The 25,036-nt window shown below is 42.2% G+C and overlaps 1 protein-coding gene across 1 annotated transcript in view; it reads left to right on the top strand.

The window, feature by feature from the left end:
• gmds (GDP-mannose 4,6-dehydratase) overlaps positions 1-25,036 on the top strand; it is a 174,670-nt gene that overhangs the window by 131,929 nt on the left and 17,705 nt on the right. Inside the window, exons 8-9 of the mRNA XM_003457295.5 lie at positions 2,634-2,752; positions 3,080-3,176. Of these exons, the coding sequence (XP_003457343.1) occupies positions 2,634-2,752; positions 3,080-3,176 (216 nt within the window). The remainder of the gene's footprint in view (positions 1-2,633; positions 2,753-3,079; positions 3,177-25,036) is intronic.

Here is a 25,036-nt window from a genome sequence, read left to right as displayed (position 1 = left end):
TTGTGGTAACACTCAATTATTTTGTATAAACTGTTTAACGTAGCAAAAACAACAAGAAAAGAAAGATCTGAATGAAATTGACATCTAAGTTTGCCTTTGCTGTCTAAACAGCTTCAATATACACTGATATAATGGATAAAAGCAAACACTTCACTCGTCTTCACTCGAGACTCGTGTGCTTCATGTTTATGAACATGCCGTCGAGCACTTTGGAGCTGGAGCTAAAATAAGACTGCAGGAATATTGCACAAAAATGTCATAGCTCACTTTATATCCATGATCAATATTTATGCCATTATCCATGGAACAGTTTAGTTTTAACTCAAAAAGATAAAAAATATGGAATGGAAACTTTTTATTGTTTGATTATTGAATATAAATGCGCCTGTAAAGACGGGGAAAGTTTAGAAAACTACAGTTTTGATCTTTATGGACTCCTGTTAAAACATTGGGGTCCTCTGCATCTGCAGGTGTTGCTGTAGTAATAAAAGATTAAAGTGTTTTACACCATTTGACCCACGGGGCTTTCTGCTTTCAAATAATTCATAATCGTGGTCAAAGCCCTGGAAAAACATAGCAGTTCTCACTTGGCCCAGGATGGTTAACATAAAGGGCTTAAACTGTCGGACTGCTAATGAAATATCCTGTTATCTCTTCTGCTTGTTTGTTACTTATGATTTGTCAGAAGCAGCCGTTTGTAAGAGAATTTAATTTTCCTGTAAACTTCACAGACCCAAAATGTGGTAGCAGATTGAATAACATATTCTGATGACGCCCTGGTTGCTTTGTTTTGCTGTCAGTTGCATGCCGAGTTGCAATTTTTGGCTTGTGTAGCCGTGTGAGAGTCTGGTTTGTTCATCAGAGGCCAGAGGGTGAGAGGTCGGAGGTCAGGCTCAGGGGAGTCATCACTGTTGAGCGCTCAGGTGACCCTGAACGATCCTGAGGTAGAATGGCCCTCGCCTCCCTGAGGAAGTTCATTCCATCACTGCTGGTGTGTTTGCGAGAAGGCATGTGCTTAAACAATGCCACAACAGTGCACAGAAATGTGTGCATACAGTAGTTCAGCATGCAAGCTTACAGCATTACGCAGCATTTATAGTAAGAGAAACGTGACTGTTTTTTTTTCACTACTGGTGACATTACTTGATATGAAAATCTGATGCAAAGATTACTATTCCGTATCACAACTGACTTTCTTTTGACTGTCAGTTTTTAAACTGTTGTGTGTAAAAAGTACCCCGAACTGGTTTTCGGGGTACTTTTGGGGCTATATCAGTGCATGTTGGAATCAATCGGGTACTGAACACTGAAGCTTGAACCTTTTCACAGATGTACTAAAAGGTACCTTCACGAGATGTAAGGGGTTTTAGTGATCACCCAAATGTCTCAAGGCACGTTTCATTTGTTGTTTCATCAAAGCATCGTATCGAGCAGTTTAACCTTTGTTTTTGCACTGTTTGCAATCTTTTAAACTTTAATGCACAGAAATGTTTGTATCTTTCTGTGCAAGTTTTACTGCAAAACCAAAAAGTTTCCAACAAACTGCCGACCCACTGACAGGAAGTTCTAAGTGTTAAATTTGACCTTTTACCCATAACATTGAGAAAAAATGATGAGATGTCAGAGATTTTAATCTGCTGATATATTTTATATTTACAAGCCTAGTTGTTGAGATATTGAAGGGGAAATAATGAAGAGTCAGAGAATACGCTGACATTCATGACTGTTTGTAGCAACTTAATATAACAGCTGGGTTTAATTTCACAGTATTTTTTTCTTCTTCAAATAGTTCAGAATCTGAAGCAAATAAATAAAAAAACTGAAATGAGTTAGCACAATCTGAAACAATAGAGTCTCAATTACACACTGATTTTAGACTTGTTTATATAGAAATTGCATTTAACATTAAAAACTTAAGACTAGGCCTTCTCTGTCATTCTCGTTCTGTCTTCTGTGATTTTAAAGAGTGGAGACATGAGCGTCTGTTGGTCTGTCTTTGTGTCCCTGGCGAGTTTCTTCTAATCATGCTGGATGTGCCAGGGGTCAGCAGCTCTGACCTGCTGGCTCCAGTTCACCATAAATATTATGGAACCACGCCTTCGCTAGCTGTTTAATATAGCACCGTGTCCGTTAAGGGACCTAAAGTAATGGGTTACGCTGGGGTATCTAAGCTAATAATAACGTTGCCTGCACAGTGTAATTAGAAATAGTAAACACGAGTCAGGATTTAAGATTTTGGAAAATTCATTTGTATTTGTGGAATTTCATCAGCTTCTTTACTTTCACTTTATGTGTGTCTTAAAATATCTTTGAGTTGTTAGAGTATGTCAGTTGCGCAAAGCTGTTGGCCTGAATGCACGTGTATTCATGGCCACGTGTGCATTTTTGTGTGCCAGCAACACAGTGGGCCTGTGGGAGTGCTCTGTCCTCCTTTCCCACAGTATGTGTCCCCTGAGCCCTTGTAGTGACGTCAGGGCAGAGGTATGGGCGAATGCCTCGCTCAGAGGTCGCAGGTTCACTTCCTGTCTGTCAGGGCTGAGTTTGGCACGGTCCAGTGTAGATCACCGAACTGTCTTTATGATCTCTCAGTAGTTTGACCTCTCTGTCTTTGTCTCTGTGTCTGTCTCTTTCAGGCTATGTGGCTGATGCTGCAACAGGAGGAGCCCGAGGATTTCATCATAGCAACAGGGGAGGTGCACAGTGTGAGGGAGTTTGTGGAGAGGGCCTTTAGACATGTGGGAAAGACCATTGTGTAAGTCAACATGTCAGTATTCTTTTTGCAGTCAAAATCACAGATTTGGCTGAGAGGCCTCAATATAAGACACCCCCAACCCTATGTCTCTGGACTTGGAAAGATTCCTCCCGTGTTTAACCTGTCATTCACCTCCCCTCTTATGTCCTGTGAGATACTGACATGTGGTGAAGGATGTGTGGGTTTGAGGGGGAAAAAAGGCAGGTGACATGTTTTGTCTGGATGAGACTATAAGGAAACAAACTACACAAGAAGTAATCACGGCGCTTGAATCTTGGAGCAGGTGTGGGAAACTCTTAGTTCCTGCTAAGATTTCTTTCTTTCCAGGTGGGAGGGAAAGGATGAGAAGGAGGTTGGCCGTTGCCAGGAGACAGGGGTGGTACATGTGAAGGTGGACCCAAAATACTTCCGTCCCACTGAAGTGGTAAGTCAAGTTTCTCCTACCATTTGTGTCTATACACATTTGCATTCCCTTTTTTTATTTGTCTCTTAAGTCGTACATCACATACAGACTAAAATGTCATAAAGGTTTTCTGGCTTCATGAGGCGTAACAAATACAACACCTTTGGTCTGTTTGCCCCTCCCTCTGTGGTCTGGGAGCCTGGAGATGCTTGCTATAATGGTCTATATAAAGTCTATAATACACATTTACTATAGTGGTGCAATCTATATAGTTGCATATAATTTATAACGCATCACGGCACATATTTATTGTTCTATATAAGGATGTTTCATGATTTTTCTTTGTGTATGTGATTGCCGGTAATTGTGTCTGGGACTATACACTTATCAGCTACAGTGGATGCAGTCATTTGACAGCCTCAGGCATCTTATTGTATGCTTTTTTAAACAGCTGGAAACAAGCCAGACGATCTCTTTAAGAGTACTGAAGGCCATATCCTGCCAGTTTATGCTAAGTGCGTCCAACCTGGAAATTTTTAATACTAACAACTTGTTAGTTTGGGTCCAAGGGTTAGTGAGGCAATTCTGCTGAATGAGAGGCTAGTTTGATAGCACAGGAGAGATATTGGTGCCTCTTTCGTGAGATTGTGCTTGCTGAGATAATAGTTCAAAAAATCAAACTCATAATGTTAGCCAGTGTATTACTCCTCCATCTCTGGAAAGGTGTCTGCTGAATTTGGGAGGTCTTTCTCTCATCACCCTGGTCAAGGGTTATTGCAGTTACTCCCTGTGGACATTCTATGGTTACCCTGGGGTGTTGTGGCTGAGATTAGCCATCATCCTCTCAGTTTAAAGCAGGAGCTCCTCTCTCCTGGGCTTTGACCTGGTGAGATTAGAGTTGAGATGCAGTTGAGTGATGGCAGAGGATTAGTAAGGAGCCCCTGGTGACTGACAGCTGAAGGTACGGCAGCACTGGTTACACACCTGGGCCTCTATTCTCTGTTCGTGTCAGCTTATTCGCTCAAGGTCCTAACCCTGTATCCACATGGACAACTACTCTAAAATATGATCAAATCAGCCTACAGGTCCATTAGTGATAACCGGCTAATTTCTCTGAGCATTGCACAGTCTGACCTTGGGGTAAATTTTCTGGGGCATCCACTCCTGGGAATATTGTGGCATTGTGTTAACACACATGTGAATGCTCCAGACAGCAAACTTCCAAAACTTCAACTTTTATAGAAGTGCTTTCACTTGCTGATGATCAGTCAGTGTATTTGATTTTCAGCACCTGGCTGCTAGTTACCCTCTTAATACCTGTGGAAGCAGCAAGGGTGTGCTGTGCTGCATCCTTTCTGTGAAAACCTTCTTTTTCGCATGACCGTATGTCCTTACGCTACCCAGCACTATAAAATTTATCAAACTGACAGCTTCCTAACAAGTGTTTGAAAACAAGAAAAAGAGAAGCCAGCAGTGAAAGCATTATTGTTGCTGCTTTTCAGCCGAGTCACCTCACTTGACCACAATTTGCAGTTAAATGGAAAATTATCGTAAACATTCAAAGAAAGACTGTTCATGTAGCAAGTGTGGAATAACTCCAAACTGCTGACCCGTTGCTGCTTCCATGGTATATTGCTGTGGTGCTCCATGTTATTAGCACTAGCAAAGGAAGCACTGCTCCTGACGTGTGGTGTTATAAACACAGAGCAACAACAAAGAATTAAAGGTGTTCTGGCTCCCTGTGTCTGTATTCCTGCGTATACATATGACACATATCTAAAGATTAATCATGAATGTGCAATTTAAATAAACTCCACAGCTGTCATTGATCACATTAAGGGTGGAAATAATTATTTATTTGTGTACCTTGCCGAGCAGCTCAGAGGGAACTGTAGGTTAAGCTTGCATAGATAACAAGGGGAGGACGGTTCAGTAAGAGCGGGCAATTTCTCTGCTTTTTCCCTTTGTCCCTTCTATACGGCTTAAAGAGACTGAAGGATGTTTAACCTCTGACCCCTGCAGACAGGAAGTGACTGACACTGGGCTCATAGCTCAGCATTGTGCCTCACCTCAAGTGGAAATACCTGTCATCAAGTGTGTGTGTGTATATCCTAAGACTTCAGCTGACTCAGACTCTTTTAGTGTCATGTTTGCTGTTTAGCAGTACAAAAGTTTGAATGTGTGTCCGTGTGGGGCCCAAATGCAAAATGAGTTGTGTGTGTGGCGCACGGAAGGAGTGTTACCTCAGGCTGTGTGCTAATATCTGTGTAATTCATCATTAATTCTGTCAGAGTGTGTGTCTGACATGAGCTTCAATCCCCTGGGACAGGAGCCCCAGCAGGTGTGCTTCACATGTGGTGCAGTGCGTGAGTGTGAATGTGTCTTTTGTGCACATGTGTGAACCCTGCAGGGCTACCGGCTTGACAGCCCGTTTGTCTCCGATTGTAGAAGCAGTTTACCTGATGTGATGCGTGCTGGTTAAAATGAGGACAAAATAAAGCTACCAGCATTTTACACCAATAGTTAACACGTGAAATCGAAAGACATGCAGTGCAAGCTGTCAGGGCTGTTTTGAAGACAGCTACAAGTAAGTTTCACATCGCTCCAACTGTCACGGCTTTGCAGGGCTGTCAGTCACTCTTGGCACCATGTGGGCTTCTGTCAACGCTCCTGAAGTTTGGCTCAGGTGAGCCGCCTTTGCCTTAGCTTTACAGAGGTTTGTCTGTGCACTACTCTCTAATGGTTCTGATTAGTTTTGGTTGCCAGGCGAAATACATATATCAAGGTGTGATCACATGGGTTCTTCTGTCTTGCTTTCTGAGTTTCTTTTGTACCCGATTGTTTTTCAAGACTTATGATGTTAACTGTAAATGTGTATTTGTTCTATGTGATTTGTTAAAGAGCCGCACACACTCACATAAAGGGCACACAAGAGCACAGGTAGAGGAAAAACTGGTCTATAAATGAGTGCCGTGAGTGGAAGCCTTGACATTGTATTTTTCTGACATGGGAAGTTGAGTACAGAATATGCCTGGCATGCAAGTGACAATAAAAAGTCACATCATTCTGGAAAAAAAACCTTCCACTTTACTGTCATGCAAAACCAAAAGTAATAGTAGAAGCAGTTAAGATCTATTGCTGTAATTTAATAGATTTAAAAAGATGGATTTTTTTTTAAAAAAAGGCCACATATTTGTATCTCATTTTACATACCCTCCAAAAATATAATCACATACTTTCACATACCTTGAATTAAGCCTTCCCCAATCCCCACCTTACACTAAAACCTCTCCCAATATCATTACACTATTACTTTTTAACATACGTCTTTACTGTATGTTAAGGTTTACTGCACAACATGTGTGCGTGTGTTTACTAAGGTTTCAACATGCTGAAAGATGTTACAATGTCACAGTTCATCCTAAAACTCTTCCATTGTTCTGGTTTCCAGCTCCATGTTCTTTAGTTTTGGGTTTCAGCACTTCAAATGCTTTCAAAAATCCTCAACTTTGCTATTTTAATTTGTAAATTTCCTCTATGAGCTGTGTCATCTGCTGCTCCAGCTGCTGATGGGAATACTTTTGTCCTGTGCATAATGTCACCATGGAGCAGTTGTGATTAAAAGTTTTAAGAGGTTCATGAACTCTGTTATTTCAAATAATGTCTTATGCACAGGTCACCACTGTAGGTTGTTCAGTGGCCCCAGGAAGTTGAACTTGATTGACATTCATGATACAGCATCTGGAAAACTAAGTTTGATGTTAGTCCCTTGAGTTTCACATTAGAGAAGTTTAGTTTTTCCGCTTAAACCTCCAAAGCACAATGTATACAGTACGGTAGTTTGCTTTTGAGCGCATATTACCTAACAACATGCATCATACAGTTGACAGTAAATGTGGGGAATTTTTTTAATTCAGTTTGCCTCCTTGCCTCATTTAAACTTCAGCATGAAGTATTTATTGCAGATCACAATTTGTCTCTCTTAACAAAGTTTTGGGCCAAGACGGCTGTATTTGTCTGTGCAGAGACAAGTGTGCATGTCACTGACTTGGCGTTCAACCGCATGCATGTAGATGCTTGTGCATGTTCATACTAATGCACCCTGGCTGTCATACTTCCAAGTTCATGTGCTGCTGGAGGGTTTAAACTGCTGTGAGTTGATTGACAGCTTGGTGGTTTTTCTTCTACCTCTCATGCAGAGAAGGAGAAGTGATGATAAATGGGAAGTTGTCTCTCAGTCTGTTCTTATATTTCTGTAACCCGTCAGTGTGTGCATGATGGGATGGCCACTGTAATTCTTCCACTATCAATTTTATACATTGTAAGTACACACTTAGATCTCTTTCTAAATCATAGTAATCCCAATGATTGAACCCAATCACCAGACCCGATGATTATTCTAATTTCCAGCTTATATTTTTAAGTAATTCAAAGTAATCCCCATTTATCTTTTTACTGGGCCTTGGTTCAGCCCCTCGGTTCATTCCCAGTCAGAAATAAGCTATTTTAGCTTCTCTCCCTTTAAGCCAACTTTTTCCGACTGGCTGCTACCAAAGTTATGAATAGAAGGTGAATGGGGCTTTTGTGCTCATAGCCAAAGCTTTATGGCTGAGGTGACCAGATTAAGGATATGCACTCTCCTGGATGTCATACATGTCCAAGAGTACAAAAAATGTCTGAAATGGAGCATTTACAGTCTGATACCTGTGATCTTGGCTCAGATGAATTACCTTCTACGAGTCCATGCACTGTTCACATTGCTTAAAAGTTAGGCCACATTTAATATGAACATCTATCATTGTGTGTATATTTTATATATATATATATGTATCTCAGCTAACACTGCACACCTGGATTAAGGTGGTTTATCTGATCCTATTTGTAGATCTTCTCAGTTTTTGTTAGATTGATGTATCTAGATTAGATTGAAATGTCTTGGTGTAAGGAAAGGTTTGAGTCTTTGGGTTGGCTGGGGCCTTTATGTGTGGATTTTACGTGTTCCTATTGTGAGCTCATGGGTTTCCATCGGGTATTCCAATTTCCTCCTGCAACCCTAAGGCATGCATGATGGGTTCATTGGCTAAATTGGCCACGGATGTAAGGTAGATAAACGCTTAAATATATAGACAAAGGCTATCTTTGAGTATATGGGTGCTACACAGATCCAGTCCATTCCATTCTAATCCCCAGTTTTCTCTACAGACTGTGATTTTAGAGGAGGCAAACTAGGGACAGTCTGTTTCGTCCCACAGCCACTCCAGTGAGACCTCAGCTCAGCACCTTGTGAGGCTGAATGCAAACTTCACACAGAAAGGCCAATGGTGGATTTGAACCCAGGAGCTTCTTGCTGTGAGGTGGAAGCTTGTCTTCTAAAATTAATCTCTAACCGGCTTTTATTTTTCCCCTTTTTGAAGTATTTCTTTACTTTTCGTTATGTGGCTGTTAATGACTATAAAATGGCATGTAAAATGCAAAAAAATATAATTATGAATTCGTTAATCCAGCTGTTCGACAGAAGTGAATTGTTTATTTTGCAGGACTCCATTGTGTTGCGTGTTATTTTGTTTTTTTTGTGTGTAGCATGCTCTCAGCATGAAATGTTTTAGCATGGTGCATAGTAGCTCCTCACTGTTCCTTGCAATCTGTATTGATAAAATCTTGAAGTCCTCTTTGTTTATTGATAGATTAGGATGATTTCCATCTATGAGCTATCAGTTTCTTGGCAGTTGAGGAGTTGCTTGCCTAGGGCACCTCTGGTTGAGTGGTAGCTTTTATTTGTATTGTAGATGGCCAATGAGTTTAAATGAGTTCAAAGTATGGACAGGTAATCCCTGTCAGCCAAATCCTCAGGCTTTACACTATAGTAGACATTCAGTTTTGCACAGTTTTTTTATACTCTTGAATCTGTATGATGTCAAAGGCAATGGATGTCTGTAATATGGTTGTGCACCAAAAAACAAGATTTTATAATGTCACAGAGAAATCCAGCACATCTCGAAACAAGAAGCTGGAATCAACAAATGTAGATCTGTCATTTAGGTTTAATTAATAGCTAAGACTTATTGTTGTTTAATTTTCCACCAGTCATTAATCCTCTAATGAAAACACCAAAACGTTGCATGATCATTTTGCTGACAGGAGAGCAATTCAGTGGCATGACTATTTATCACCGTTGTGTGCTTTGATTGATGGAAAGGAATCACCAACTGAGGTTCCCATGTATCAAGAAGAACAGATGTAAATTAGGCTTTGTTGCAGTCACGTAGCAGCATTCCCTGCAGTGCAGTCATGTACTGTCAATACATGACCGATTGTCCTTTTGTTTTAAATTTGCAAGTTTATTCTTGCGCACTACAGACAAGTGTGAAAAGCAGGAGTGCTCCATATCGCTGCTACAGCAAGAATTTTGTGATAGTGTCAAGCTTGTGTTGCTTATGTATAAACAAAGTAAAATCCACAGTTTGTTACTGCAGTTTATCTGTGTGTCCATGCAAAGAGAGGAAAGACACTGATCAAATAAATCCTGCTCTTATCTCAACTTTGATCCTGTGACGCTTCCTTCTGCTGCATCAGATCACATGTTAGCTGGGTAGTGGTGCAGTTGTTCATTGCTTATTGGTAGCAAGTAATGGTTGCAGGGAGTGCTAGGGAAAAGCATTCAACATCCAGTAAGATAGCCTGCACCAAATGCAGAAACAAAAGAGTTCTGTAATGCTTGCATGAAATAAAAGAATGTGTGTTGCATTCGCCTATGAGATTTTGACAGAGTAGTTGTTCTGCCTGTTTTCCTCTTCTCCCATCTGCAGGTATGAATCGAAAACTCCCACATCAACCCCTAAAAATAGCCCTCTTCACATACCACACCTCAGTATCTGTCAAGTGCTTGTCCGCAAGTGCCTGGGCAAAAGTCTGAACTTCCTTCTTACTTCAGATGGCATTCCAGCTTTGAAACGTGCGTAACGAATTCACGAGAACCACGCTTGGTTGCATGTTCTCATACGTCATCGATCCTGTCGTCACTGGATGAGAAACCTAGACAATGGATCTAGTTATCCGCAGTAATAATGATGCTGGGTGTTGTGGTTACCTTTTATAACTGTTGGCAAGGGAGTCAACCCACCTGTTGAGGTAATTAGTGTGAGACACACCTGCCTTATGTAGTTTCTAAATAATGTTTGGTATTGTGAAGCTTTATTGAGCTCAAAGGACATTTCCACTCTTGGATACTTCGATACAGTTGGATATTATCGTTGATCTTGAATGCATTCCTCACGTCTTTGTAATGAAGTGTTGCAACCTGCCTTCGTTACTTTCATTAGTGATCTCATGAGTCTCACAGAGAGTCTTTTGACTTCTCTCACAGACCTGACCTGAACCTTTCTTAGTCAGCTGTGTGAATAGGGACAAACCAGCACAGGTTTTACATCAAAGCAGTGTGAATGCTAGGCCCTAAACCATAGTGTATACAAAGTCACACCATCATGCTATTAGTTAATTTAATTTAAAGCATTCTGTCCTCTGTGATAAAAGTCACATATGAAGTTGCAAACGCCATGCATAACATTTACCAGCTTTACCAACCAAGACTGGAAGATGGAAAGTACCCGTGTCTGTATTACACACCCAGACAGAAATACAGATGCCTAAAATAGGATTGTGAGCAACCTAAATCAGATAGTGAACTTTTACTTTGGCACTCACTTACTAATATTACCAGCAAACTTAAACTCACTTCTTAGGAGAAAACTGGGCAATGCAGTAATATCTTTAAATACATCAAGCATGTGTCCCACAACCTTTTTACTGAAAATGATGATGCAACATATTCTGGCACTATTGTGCCATAAATACTTTCAGTAAACATTCAGTTTGATGAGTTAGATGACTAACGTGCAACCAGTCATGGCCTTGCAGGGCAATATTATTATAATCTTGTTTAGTGTTTTTTTTTTTTCCAGAAATCAAATCTGTTGTTAATTAGTTTCAACTACTTTGGTGTTAATGAAATGAACAAGAGATGCACTCGAGGGGCAACGGTGAGACAACCCACAAAACAGGAATGGTTTTACATGTGGAGGCTGCTGACTTTTTTCCCCCCATGATCTTTTCTGACTGGTTTTTCACTAGTTTAACATTTCTCTAGGGTCCCAGGCACTACTGGTAGCACCAGGCAATGCCTGGACCCTACAGAGGTTGCACCAATAGTCCACCTCCTCCAGGATGGCACATCAATATGTGCCATTACCAGAAGTTTTTCTGTGTCTCCTTGCATACTCTCAACAACAGCAGCATATTTGCCTTTGTGCAAGAAGAAACAGGATGAGCAATGCCAAAGCTACAAAATGACCCCCGAGAGGCCACTGTTGTGAATGTCTCTGACCAAACAATCAGAAGCAGACTTCATGAGAGTGGCATGAAGGTTAGAAGAGTGGGTCCCAAGCACAGTGGAGCCCAAGTGGCATTTGCCATTACCAGAATACCAGAAATGGCAAGTCCACTATGGCACCCTGTGCTTTTCACAGATAAGAGCAGTTTCATACTAAGCACATGTGACAGATGTGAAAGGGTCTGAAGAAGACGTGGAGAACATCACTTAGCACGTCCAGTTTGGTGGCAGGTCCATAATGGTCCGGGGAGGCATTTCCACGGAGGGATGAACAGACCTCTGCAGGCTAAGTAATGGCATGACTGCCATTAGGTATCGGGATGAAATCCTTGGATGCATTTTCAGACCCTAAACTCATGCAGTGGATCCTGGTTCCTCCTGGTGCCCGGCCTTATGTGGCAATAGTATGGAGGAGTCGATACCAATGACTGCCCCCCATGCTTGCTCTACCTCACTCCAATAGAACACCTCTGTGACGTTATGTTTCAGTACATTCAGACTGTCCAGGAGCTCAGTGATGCCCTGGTCCAGCTCTGGGAGGAGATCCCTGAGGGTTTGGGTTAGAAGCAGTCATTCGAAGTATGCCCTGACATTGTCAGGCATGCATACAAGCACACATGGGGGCCATACAAACTATTTAATACCATTTAGAGTTGCACCAATGAAATTTCGGCAAAATACACTAACCTGCTTCATAATTTTTTTTCACTTTTTGGGCTGTCTTTAAAATTCAGCCCTCTGTAGGTTGATCATTTTTATTTCCATCAAACAATGTGGCACCCTTTCATTCCTAACACATACACAGTCCATTTTAGTATACATATGCAGCATGATTTGTTTTTCTCATTGAGATTTGATGTGTTTTCAAAGTGTTTTGTTTTTGTTTTTTTGAGTAGTATATTTTATTTTCATGTCAAACCATAGTGAAATATGGATATATTGACAAGTGCCAATATAATCAAAACATTCCAATCTTTTATAGTGCTGCCATAAAAACATCATGGCTGTACTCAGTGTAAGCATCATATAGTTTGAGCAGAAAGGTAATATATGTCAAAATGTTGTCAACTGGAAATTTAGTGAATATTTTTGTAACTTGAGGACTGCTTAAAAAGATTGAGCCATCTTTAAGTTATATTTCTTAATATTATATTATATCCATCCATCCATCCATCCATCCATCCATCCATCTTCATCCACTTTATCCGAGGCCGGGTCGCGGGGGCAGCAGCCTAAGCAGAGAAGCCCAGACCTCCCTCTCCCCAGCCACCTCCTCCAGCTTATCCGGGGGAACACCAAGGCGTTCCCAGGCCAGCCGAGAGATATAATCTCTCCAGCGTGTCCTGGGTCTGCCCCGGGGCCTCCTCCCGGTGGGACATGCCCGGAACACCTCACCCAGGAGGCGCCCAGGAGGCATCCTTGTCAGATGCCCGAACCACCTCAACTGGCTCCTTTCGATGTGGAGGAGCAGCGGCTCTACTCTGAGCCCCTCCCGGATGGCCGAACTTCTCACCCTATCTCTAAGGGAGAGGCCAGCCACCCTTCGGAGGAAGCTCATTTCTGCCGCTTGTATCCGCGATCTCGTTCTTTCGGTCACTACCCACAGCTCGTGGCCATAGGTGAGGGTAGGGACCTAGATCGACCGGTAAATTGAGAGCTTCGCTTTTACACTCAGCTCCCTCTTCACCACGACGGACCGGTGCAGCGTCCGCATCACTGCAGCCGCAGCACCAATCAGTCTGTCGATCTCCGGCTCCCTTCTCCCATCACTCGCGAACAAGATCCCGAGATACTTGAACTCCTCCACTTGGGGCAGGAACTCATCCCCGACCCGGAGTGGGCACTCCACCCTTTTCCGGCTGAGAACCATGGCCTCAGATTTGGAGGTGCTGATCCTCATTCCCGCTGCTTCACACTCGGCTGTTACGAACCGTTCCAGTGTGAGCTGGAGGCCCTCACCTGATGAAGCCAACAGAACCACATCATCCGCAAAAAGCAGAGATGAGATTCTGAGGCCACCGAAGCGAAAGCCCTCCGCCACTTGGCTGCGCCTAGAAATCCTGTCCATAAAAATTATGAACAGAACCGGTGACAAAGGGCAGCCCTGGCGGAGCCCATCACCAATCGGGAACGAGTCCGACTTATTGCCGGCAATGCGAACCAAACTCTTGCAACGGTTGTATAGGGATCGAATGGCCCGTAGCAATGGGCCAGACACCCCATACTCCCGCAACACCTCCCACAGGACACCCCGAGGGACACGGTCGAATGCCTTCTCCAGATCCACAAAACACATGTAGACTGGTTGGGCAAACTCCCATGCACCCTCAAGTATCCTCGAGAGGATAAAGAGCTGGTCCAGTGTTCCGCGACCAGGACGAAAACCGCATTGTTCCTCCTGCATCCGAGGTTCGACTAGCGGACGAACTCTCCTTTCCAGCACCCTGGCATAGACTTTCCCAGGGAGGCTGAGGAGTGTGATCCCCCTGTAGTTGGAACACACCCTCCGGTCTCCCTTCTTAAAGATGGGGACCACCACCCCGGTCTGCCAGTCCAGGGGTACTGCCCCTGATCTCCACGCAACATTGTAGAGGCGTGTCAACCAGGACAGCCCTACAACGTCCAGAGCCTTCAGGAACTCGGGGCGGACCTCATCAACACCAGGGGCTCTGCCACCAAGGAGTTGTTTAACTGCCTCAGTGACCGCGCCCCCGGAAATTGGCGGGTCATTCCCCTCATCCCCAGACTCTGCTTCCTCCTCGGAAGACGTGTCAGTGGGATTAAGGAGGTCCTCAAAGTATTCCTTCCACCGCCTGACAATTTTCTCAGTCGACGTCAGCAGCGCTCCGCCAGCACTATACACAGTGCAGGTAGAGCACCGCTTTCCCTTCCCGAGATGCCTGACGGTTTGCCAGAATCTCTTCGAGGCAGTCCGAAAGTCTTTTTCCATGGCCTCTCCGAACTCCTCCCACACCCGAGTTTTTGCTTCAGCCACTGCCCGAGCCGCATTCCGCTTGGCCTGTCGATACCTGTCGGCTGCCTCCGGAGTCCCACAGGCTAACCAAGCCCGATAGGACTCCTTCTTCAGCCTGGTGGCTCCCTTCACCTCTGGTGTCCACCATTTGGTTCGGGGGTTACCACCACGGCAGGCACCAACCACCTTGCGGCCGCAGCTCACTGCAGCAGCTTCGGCGATGGAGACGCTGAACACGGTCCATTCGGACTCAATGTCCCCAGTCTCCCTCGGAATGCTGTTGAAGCTCTGCCGGAGGTGTGCGTTGAAGATCCCGCGGACTGGGGCCTCTGCTAGACGTTCCCAGCACACCCTCACTACACGTTTAGGTGCACCGGGTCTGTCCAGCGTCCAGCGTTATATTATATATTATTTAAATATTTATATATTATATATTATATACTTATATATTATTTATATATTATTTAAAAACCTTTTTATTCCACTTTTCAAGATACCACTTTGTTCAAGGCATTTTCATTTGTCTCATATAAGACAAAAAGAGTCCACAATGTATATTAAATAATGGAGAACTAGCCTAACAAACTGCTTTGTATGATTTGTTACCAATTAAGTCCAAAGATATTTTATAGCTGCAAATGGAAACACTTTGAGTGGATGAAAAGTCAAATTTGGATAACAGGGCATGCTATCAACCTTTTCTCAAAGCCTTTCATGGTGTTGCACTCATTTGTACAGATGAAAGATGGCAGAAATAGCAGGTTTTAAAGGCGGAGAGGGATGTCAAGACTGTTTAACCTTTGGTTGACGCATACTGACCTTTAGAGGGAATATGGTATATTTTGTAGCTGTAGACACAGGGACTTGGTTGTTAGGCCTTGTTGAAGAAGCAGAACTGGTTTGGGGTTTCATTTTACTCCATGCAGGCATTCCAGACCTCATAAATCCACTCCCAGGGCTAGTGTTGTTCTGTCTCCAGCACACAAAATTAGTACTACACTTTTTCTGATTTGAAGAGAATGACATACAAATGTTACTGACACTCTTCTCTTTGTTCCCACTTTATCTCCACATCAAGTACTGTTTTTACTTTCTGATCTGATCAGTGCACAATAGTGTTAGTGCTAGACAATCCATGCAAAGATGCAGTAAGGAGAGATGGTAAGATTGCAGAAAGCACACAGTCAAAACCCACTATGGAGGAAATTCTTCATCGTAACAATGAGAAAAACAGGTATAGCCCCACAAACATATGTGCTGTTAACATAATGGCTCCTGGCAGGCAGTAACTCATACACTGTCCCTATGCCCCAGAGAAGAGTTTAACAGTTGGCCTGTTCTGTGGTGTAATATCTGCTATTTAATGAAGCCTGAAATATGGTCGCCATTTCAGTTTCCCAGTATTAGGTTGGAATTCTCTTTACAAATTGATCCATTACAGCATTTTAATAACTATTTTAATTAGAGCGCTATATGACACTGCAGCACTGAATTCTTCATTGTAGAGCAATTTATCTACAATGAAGAATTTCTAAAAGTCGATTACATGAGTTATACATTAAATAGCCCCTGACTGGAACTGTTGGTTCTCATTCAAAGCGCATTTCTCCATGGAATAATAAAGGGAAAACTTGTTGGAATCCATCTCCAGCAATCCACAATGTAATAAGGACCTGCGTTCATATCTGTTTACTGGTCTTTTTATTCACACTTCTGATTTAACCAGCTGTTTTACTGCTTATCCAAACCAGATTTGCACTACTTTCTGTAGTGTTGCCCTAATTGATTGGAACCAGTTGTCAAATTTAACAATACGTAATGTTAAACTGCTACATTTGAAGGACCAACTAAATTTAACTCTTAAAGTCTTCGTCCCAGTGAGAGTGTTTGTACTGTCACACCTGTTAATACACTGAAATTTAACATTTCATTGTGTTGTGTATTTTCTTGCACATTTTTAATGACATATAGGTTAACAGACTATACCTTCTGGTGGTTTGCACACAGTTTTTTAATATAGAAGAATAGTTAAAAACTTTTAAGATTCCTTGAGTTCTATATGCAGCACTTGTTTTTCACTACTTTTTCACTTCTAGCTGTTTGCCAATGCTTTATGCAGTCGGTTTTAAATTCTGAAAAGAATCTCGCAGGTTACTAAGTACATCATAATACAGTATTCCTTTCAAAGGACCTCTCTACTTTTGCTACAACACTGTCACAAAACCCATCAGTCAGAGTCAGTGACCTGCCAAAATTATGACCTACTAAATATGTTGGACTGGATTCATAGATCTGATTTCACTGAGGCTATAAGGTGAGGTATTCCCCTGCATTTGTCACTTATCATTCAATAAAATATAGTTTTGGACAATTTGACCCTGTCTGGTCGGCGGGGACAGAGAGGAATGAGCAGCTATTATTATCCTGCTTTACGTCTCTGGCAGTGTAGCGGTGTCAGTCAGGGGCTGGCGGTGGAAGCCAGGGGGCCGGTTAGGACTGCTGGCTCTCTGAGGTGCTTCATCTTGGGACCAAGGCAGCGAGACCTCTAACTGAACCGCAGCCATTTGGATGGAAAAGTGCTGAGGCAGCAAGCTTGGGCCGTTTCACTGGGTGGAGTTCTTATACTGTACTGCTAAGATGTGGCGTTTGGCTGAGAGCCAGTTTATGACTTTATTATCATGCAAACATTGTTCCCGTGCTCAGATTCACACATCATTGTCAATTATGTTGTTTTATTCCACACTTGTTTCTCACCACCAGTAGTTACCACCAGCATCTGTGATCAATTTGTGTGATTTATATACCAGAAATGAGTCTGTGTTTTAAAAGCCACATGTGTCTGTGTTTCACCTTGTCATATTGGCTCTTGGCAAACAAACTCTAAGATTCCTGAGATTCCTCTTAGTAGAAGCCAATGATAAGGGGAAATGCGAAGTAAAGAGAGGCCTTAGTGTTCTGACAGCAGTTTGCCTCATTGATGGATTGAGGTGAATGTTTGAACACCAGACAGACAAAAAGAAGCAAATGGCTTTTATGAGCAGCGTGATTTATCCGTTGAACAAGCTTTGTCGAGCTCTGCTGGCTGAATTTATGGCACTTGACACACGAAACGGGCTATCAGTGCTGCTTTTGGATGTTTGGCAGACGCCCACCGTACTTTCACACAATGGAAGCATGAAATATTAGCATTATTTTAAAAGGTTTCCGTATATTAGGGAGGAATTGGGTGTTCTTTTCCAAGATGGTTCACAGTAAAGCCATTTACTGTCTGGAAAGATCACTGACAGCCAGGTCTGGATGGAAAACGATTGAGAATGATATAAGACAAGGTTCCAGAAGTGGTTGTAGATTTTCACTTGGAGCTGAAAATTGTCAGTGGTCAGTTGTCAAGTTGTCAGTCAGTTTTCATAGATATTTAAACATTCAAATATGAGTTTTAATGAACTGAGGCTCAGAAATGTTGAAAAATGCCCCTAGTTTTTTAATGCTGAGTTATTCTGTGCCAAGTTACTAATTTGTTAGAACACGGAAATTAATAACTTCAGTAGTAACGTTGCTGTTTTCCCCCAACTCATCAGCTATTGTCTTACGGCGAAGCTTCTGGGCCAATAGCTAATGTCTCAGCATCCATAGAGTAACCTGAGAAATCTGAAAATGTATAATTGATCCCCAAGCCAAGACTTTCTGCTCCATATGCATACCATTCTTTACAGTCGAACTTTGAATGCAAGGAGTTTTAAAAAGCTTTGTAACATCTAAATAATCACCACGTGGGTTTGCTAATTGCACCTTCCTCTTGTTCTTTGTAGCTCGCTTAAGTTGTTGTTCATCACTACTTAGATTACACAGCTAAACCAGAAAGCTATCGTCACCAAAGGATCTTGTTTGTATGACAGTAGATTGTCCACAACTTTGTCAAAATTCATTGCGTCAGTTCATTCATTATGTAACAGTTGTCATTTGTTCTTATTTGATGTGACAGTGTATCAAGCTGAAAAAGGAAAAGTTCTTTTATCCAATCAGCCACTGACCCACAGGTGATTAAATGAATAGAAGGGCAACTGAACAGCTTTTCTCTACTGCAGTATGTTCGTCATCTCTATACTCATATTTCCATAGATGTGCTTATCTGATGACTGGCAATCAGATCTTAACTTCCTCTCGGATCACTTAACCAACTTTATAAAGCCATTCTCTGTTTCCTTCTCCCTCCGCTCAACCCAGGAGAATGTCTCTTTTTCTTGACACAATTTGAATTTGTAAAAAAACACATGAATTAATTAATTGTCCATAAATTAGTTCTATAATATATATATATATATATATATATATATATGAGTGTTAAAATATTACTGATGTGCAGAAATTTAAAAAATGCTAAAGTGTATGTGCTTATGTAGAGGTTTATGAGAAAATGATGACTTGTCAGTTTCAGTGACTCTTTGCGTTTGTTCCCATGTTTGACTGACAGACAAACCATAATTAAACTGTAGTATGTAGTTCAGAGACCGCAACATCATCAAAAGCTGGTTTATGCTTGGAGAGAGTGCATTTATGCACTGTTTACCAATATACACATGTTAGCTTTGACTGTGGTTTGCTTTACTATACAAGCTATGATTTAAGGGCTGCTGTCTGCCATTGGTATATCGTACCAAGTGGCTTGGTTGACTTTCTTTGTTTTCTTGTGATCGCCCACATGTACTGAATAGTTACGTGGTAGAAGACAGCATTTTACTTCTTATATTAACATTTTAGTATTTTCATTTGATGATCTGTGATCTTCAGCTATTGGAACACAGGATTTCAAGTTTTAAGACCAAATGATCCTCATAAAAATTCTTGTTTGATGTGGTCGTTCACTTGATAGTTAAACTTTTATGTTGGCACACCTTAGATATTTTATACCAAAACTCTACTGTTCAAAAACTGTTATAATAAAGGAACACTTGATAAATACTCATGGTCAGTTAAACTTCAGGGATGTCAATCTGTCCAATTCGGAAGTTTAAACCTGCTTTGGTGCAAATGAAAATGGCAAAAAGTTCTCTGGAGAGGCAACAACAGAACATTCGCCAAGAATGGACTGGTTTTGCAAGTAGTGGTCACAGACCGCTATTCTTATTGCTCTGTCCTTATAATTCCTGACTGGTTTCTCTTTAGTTTTGCTCTTTGCAGTGTCCTCGTCACTTCTGGTAGCATGAGATGCCTACTGCTGTGGAACGTGCATTTTTAATATAGTAAATCTACAGTGCAGAAACTCCACTGGTGAGCTTGGAATTCACTTCGGAATAATTTAGGTTTTGCAAAGGAGTACAAACTCATGCTGTATGTTCAAAGCAAGATTTTTACTTCTGGACGTGCATGTCCACTGATTTCTTTTAATACTTTTTTTATAGCAAAGAGGTTGGCTTTCAATGCACAAGGTCAGCCCAGGTTCAGTGTTACCTCCCGGTAACCCAATCCTCCACAGCATGAAAATGCAGACTTTAACAGAGACACACCAACTCAATGACACAAAGAGGCCAGCGGTGTTTTTAACATGTTTTTAACCATGTCCAATCCTTTGTGTGAGTGCTCCCTGAGATGAGAGGACTGTCTGTCAAGGGGACACTAAAATGGCTATGTGGGCGAGGACAAGGGGGAGGTGTGGGTGTATGTGTGGGAGATGAGATGGAGGGCTTCCGATGGATACCACTCCTTTGCCACGCGTGAACTGATGTGAATTTAGGTGACAGAAGCCTGTAACCTCTGGGAAAGAATCTGTAAGGGGAAAAGGGGGACAGAGAGAGCTGAAAAATGGGATTGACCCTTAACCCTCAGAGTCGGTAATGTGATCCTGGTATCTCTATTGTGGAGGGAGGGAGGTGGGGAGGAGGAGGTCACCAGGGAAAAGAGAAGGTAGTAGCCACGCCGTACTGCTGATTAGAACTTCCTGTGGTCAGCCACAGTGTTCCAGCTTGAAAACACACAAAAGTAGGCGCACACACACTTCAGACAAAGATAACTAAGACATTCATGTAAACTTTGCACTTTCGGACACAAAAAATGACTCTTTAAACTTGACAATGTCAGCTGAGTTAACTAAATGACTAAGCTAAGGCAAAGACTAGTGTTTAAAATAGTTAAAAAAAAATAAAATAAGGAGGTCCGCCATTAGATTCATTTGGAATCACAATTTTTAGAATTCAGTTGCATCAAATAGCTTGTTTGAAGTGATTTTTAGTGTCAAATGACATTTTCCTCCTGGTGAATCAGCAGCTTCCCTCAAGCCTAACTAGCTTTGAAATATGTTACATGCGTTTGCTGCTAAACTGGCACTCTATCCAGGCTGTCACCTTAGCTGAGATAGGCTCTTTTTTTTACGAAGATGGATCGGATGCCTGAAATAACCTTAGCATTAGTTCAGTGAATGTACGATGCTCTGTCACTTTTAGTGGAATATACAGTAGAAATATACAATTAGAGTCAGACAGCCTTGGAAGAGGTGTGCTGTTTAGGACTGCTTTTATTGACGTTGTATTCAGGCACAGACATGAGTTTGTGTTTCACTTCTGTGTAATTATCGTTCCAAAGAGGCCAAATTTCAGAGACTTCCAGATACTCTGACATTTCACACTCTGTGGGTCAAGCTCCAAATACATTATATCCTACATTTCCCACTATTGTTTTCAGAGGCTGAGTGCCACTCCGGAAGGCACGGACACTAACATTCATGGGTAAAATCAGAGTTCCCCTTTAAGTACCATGGAAGACATCATTTAAAATGGTATTATTGAACTTGTTGGGGATTTTTCACCAACCTTATGACACATGCTTCTGTGACTGACTGACTCTATTGCAGTCACACAGGTTTTATCATCAAATCTGAGTCTGTGCAGTCACATCAGTGAGAGACCAATGTGGCAGATAATACACTCTGTTCTTTATCTTCCAAGGTTTCAGTAGCATATTGTCTCTATAAATAGCTCGCTTTCTATCGGGACCTTTATTGTTTTAGCACAATAAGATTTCAAGAAAATATGAAAATGAGGGACAGTTTATCTATAGAGAACAAGTGTTCTGGAGTGAAGCAAAGCATCAGTGATGTCAGCGGTCAAAAGCATGCAAAACAGCGCGGGACAGTTGCGTCACCACTAACCTATAACGATTTGAATGGTGTCAGGGCAGACCGCAGTGATTAATTTTCAGAGGCAAATCTCTTTTGTTTCCGTCTTCCCCAGCTCTGCAAAAATGTTCTGGACTGTTTTTTTGTAGAGCTGGGGAAGCTCTCTGTGAAATTCTGTTTTCTGTCATTGATGGTAGCTGTGAGAAAGTCAAACTGCAGCTAGGAAGGTTTTATTTATTTATGTTGAAAAATATAAATATATATTTGGGATGAATCAAGTCTTTAAATAAGATGACTCTGTCTCTCTGTTTTGGTAAACTAGAGCTCATACTTATTTTTGTGAGGTAAAGATGCCTGTTTTCTTGCATGTTAGTGAATCTAATTCCTCGTTCTTCTGGAAGGAAACACCTCAGTCAACTTTTAATGGTGTGTGTGGAGAGGTAGGGCTCTCAGGGGCAGAAACTTGGCTCTGCTGTGATTTATTGTTTAATTGAGCCGACTCGTTAAAGTTACCTGTAATTGATGCCATAAAACCCCTGGCCGTCTGCCAGCTTCTGGGTTGTGTAACACTGCAGGTTAACATGCAACCCGACATACCTGTGGATATTCGACTGCACCAAACAGAACTGTATTTTCAGATCGTCTGCTTGTCTCAGTGTGACGGAGCTGAAAGTGAAATAAGGCAGTAATGGACTTTTAACTGGGGCAGTTTGTGCAGCGCTTTAGTCTGCTAGTACTTGAAAAAGAAAGGGAGATTGTGTGTGTGAGTGTGTATGTCTGGCAGTTTGGTATTTCCTGAAGGAGTTTCCTCCTACCGTCAGAGCGGAACCACCCTGGGCCCCTCAGCAGTCCAACCCACAGACTGACCCGGTACTGCTCCCAGAGAGAAAGAGAGAGACATGGCAACAGTATGGAGTCTCATTGGATGTGAAGGTGTACAAGTATAAAGAAGCATTGATAAAGTTGTTGCACACAGAGAACCAGATTGTTATTAAGATTAGAAGACTTGTTCTCGTCTCCCCAGTTCTGCCTCAGGCTACAGACACCTACACATTCTGTTAGTCTAACGTTCCTTATCATCCATATTTGGTCTGTCATTTGTGTCATAATGCCTGTGGCTTGATGAAGAGGTGTATCCTCAGCACCTTACAGCAATTTGTTGGCCACAGTGTTCCCCAGAGATAGCGAGGAAGCACCAAGGAGGATCGTGGGCTGGGATTCCTGAGCTATTAGCCAGCATTACTCATCCAAAGGCCTGACAAGAGAAACCTGGCAGATGAGGAGAAAAGGCTGAGGGGAGGGGGGAAGAGAGTAAGAGGGTATTGTTGAAAGAGTTACAGAGGGAAGAGTGAGTTTTGTCAGCCCTTGTCTTTGCCCCCTTGTCACAGCTGGGCTTGATTACCCAGCGTTCTCCGCTGAGCAGCTTCAGGGAACGTGGATACTGGATTGTAAGATGCGCTGACCTTTTTCGGGAGAGGCGTGAAAGATCTAGGCACCCCAGGGTAACCGTTGACCTGTGTTACATTTTCCTAAATGGTTTTATAAATTCACTTTCGAGCATTAGGCTGGTAATGTGGACATAATAAGAGCAAGAAAAAATAAAACTCAGTCTTCTGACTGAATTGTAGATCCAAACCATTACCATCCTTTGGGAGACAGTCAGTGATTCTTTGCCAAAGCTGCTGGTGTGAGTAATTTTCTGACACCAAAGGACACCTTGTGCGTAAGGCTCATATGCACAAGCAGCATCTGACAAAATGGTGTTATATTTTGTTGGTTGTTCCTAAAAGTGACATTTTGTGTAAAGCATCTGCTTCACCTGGAATATTTGAATCTTTGACACTTACGTTATTGCTCCAATTTTGGGCACTATTAATAATATAATATTAATACTGAACATATTACATTTCAATCTGTGGTTGACTGGTGGCCCGTCTTCAGTGTCTCTGTTTGTCCTTTCTTTTGGTTTTGTGATGAGGAGAGTCTCCCCAGAGACCTATTTCATGTGTGTTTCTTTCATAAACCTTTCACAAAGGGCCACTTTATAGTGATTGAAGTTGTGTTTACTAATGAATGCCAGACTGAATGTTCACCCACCAGCTCATGAATATGCAATGATGTCAAACCGGCGCTAACACCCATGAGTTGTCTTTACTATTAACCGCGACAGGAGGTGAAAACTGGAGCCCAGCTAAGAGTCTGGGAATTACGGGAGAAGCAGGAAGGAAGGAAAGGAAGAAAGTGAATGAGAGATGTAGGTGCAGCATTGGCTCAGAGCGAAGCCGCTGAGATTTTTAATGTGTCTCTGAGAGTGTGTATGTCCCATAGAGCAGTATGTTTATAAATCACAGAGTCAGGCAGTGTGTGTCTTGCAGGGCCGGTGTTTCCTGCAGTGTAATCTGAGTCTCTGGTGGAATGTGTGAACCACATCCGACTCCACTCCACTCAAGCCCCCGACTCACTCAATATCCCACTGTAAACAACATGGCTTTGCCAGGGATTCTTGAACAGGACAGGTAGAGTCGCTATATCTCCCAAAAATAACAGAGTGCAGGAAATGCTTCAAAATAAGAGCATATTGGGCCCTGCAGTCAGCGAAAGTCACCCCTGAAAAGTGATATTAAACTTTTATTCACTGTGTTTGCAGTGAACCTATGACTTCTTTATTGTGTGTGTGTGCGTGTGTGTGTGTGTGAGTGAGAGAGAGTTTAGACTAAGAGGTTAATTGTAGTGTGACCTCCCTAATGTCTTTCCCTGGCTGGTTATCTTGATTGGGTAATTAATTCTGGGGCCGCTCTCTTCAGGCGACCCAGTATTCACACACTCACAAGTCTCTCTTTCTCATACACACACTTTTTTCAAACTCTCCTGAACTCCAGCACCACACATTCCTGTAACCCTAAGGCTGTTCTATTGCATTACTGTTACCTTTTCTCTTTATTTCCTCCCTTACTCGTTCTCTCACTCACGCTCAATGTCTTTCTCTTTTTCATTCAGTCATTCTCAGAGCTGGCTCATCTGATATTTTATTCTCAATCCTTCCTCACAGCTTGAACCTTAGGAGAACTGACTGAAGTTAAAGTAGCTGCACAGTATCAATACAGCAAAATTTACTGCAAAAAGTTGCAATATAGGCTTTACTGTTGTAGCTCCAAATAGGGCTGGGCGATATATCGAGTTTTTTAAAAAATATCGATATATTTTCATACGAGATATAAGATGTGGCAATATCGTTTATATCGATATAGTATATGTTACGTTATAATTATACTGGAGCCGCAGGTTTGCCTCTCTTTCGTCCACTTTAGTCTCTGTGCAACGATACTGGGCTTCGCCTCTCTCCTTCACTGAACACAACTCCCCCTCCTCCCCCATCGCTTCACCTGCAGGCAACGACAAGATGGACACAGCAA

The sequence above is a fragment of the Oreochromis niloticus genome, linkage group LG17 (genome assembly GCF_001858045.2).
Source record: "Oreochromis niloticus isolate F11D_XX linkage group LG17, O_niloticus_UMD_NMBU, whole genome shotgun sequence".
Taxonomy (NCBI): domain Eukaryota; kingdom Metazoa; phylum Chordata; class Actinopteri; order Cichliformes; family Cichlidae; genus Oreochromis; species Oreochromis niloticus.
Note: the sequence above shows the minus strand (reverse complement) of the source record. Positions and strands in the feature narration are given on the sequence as shown.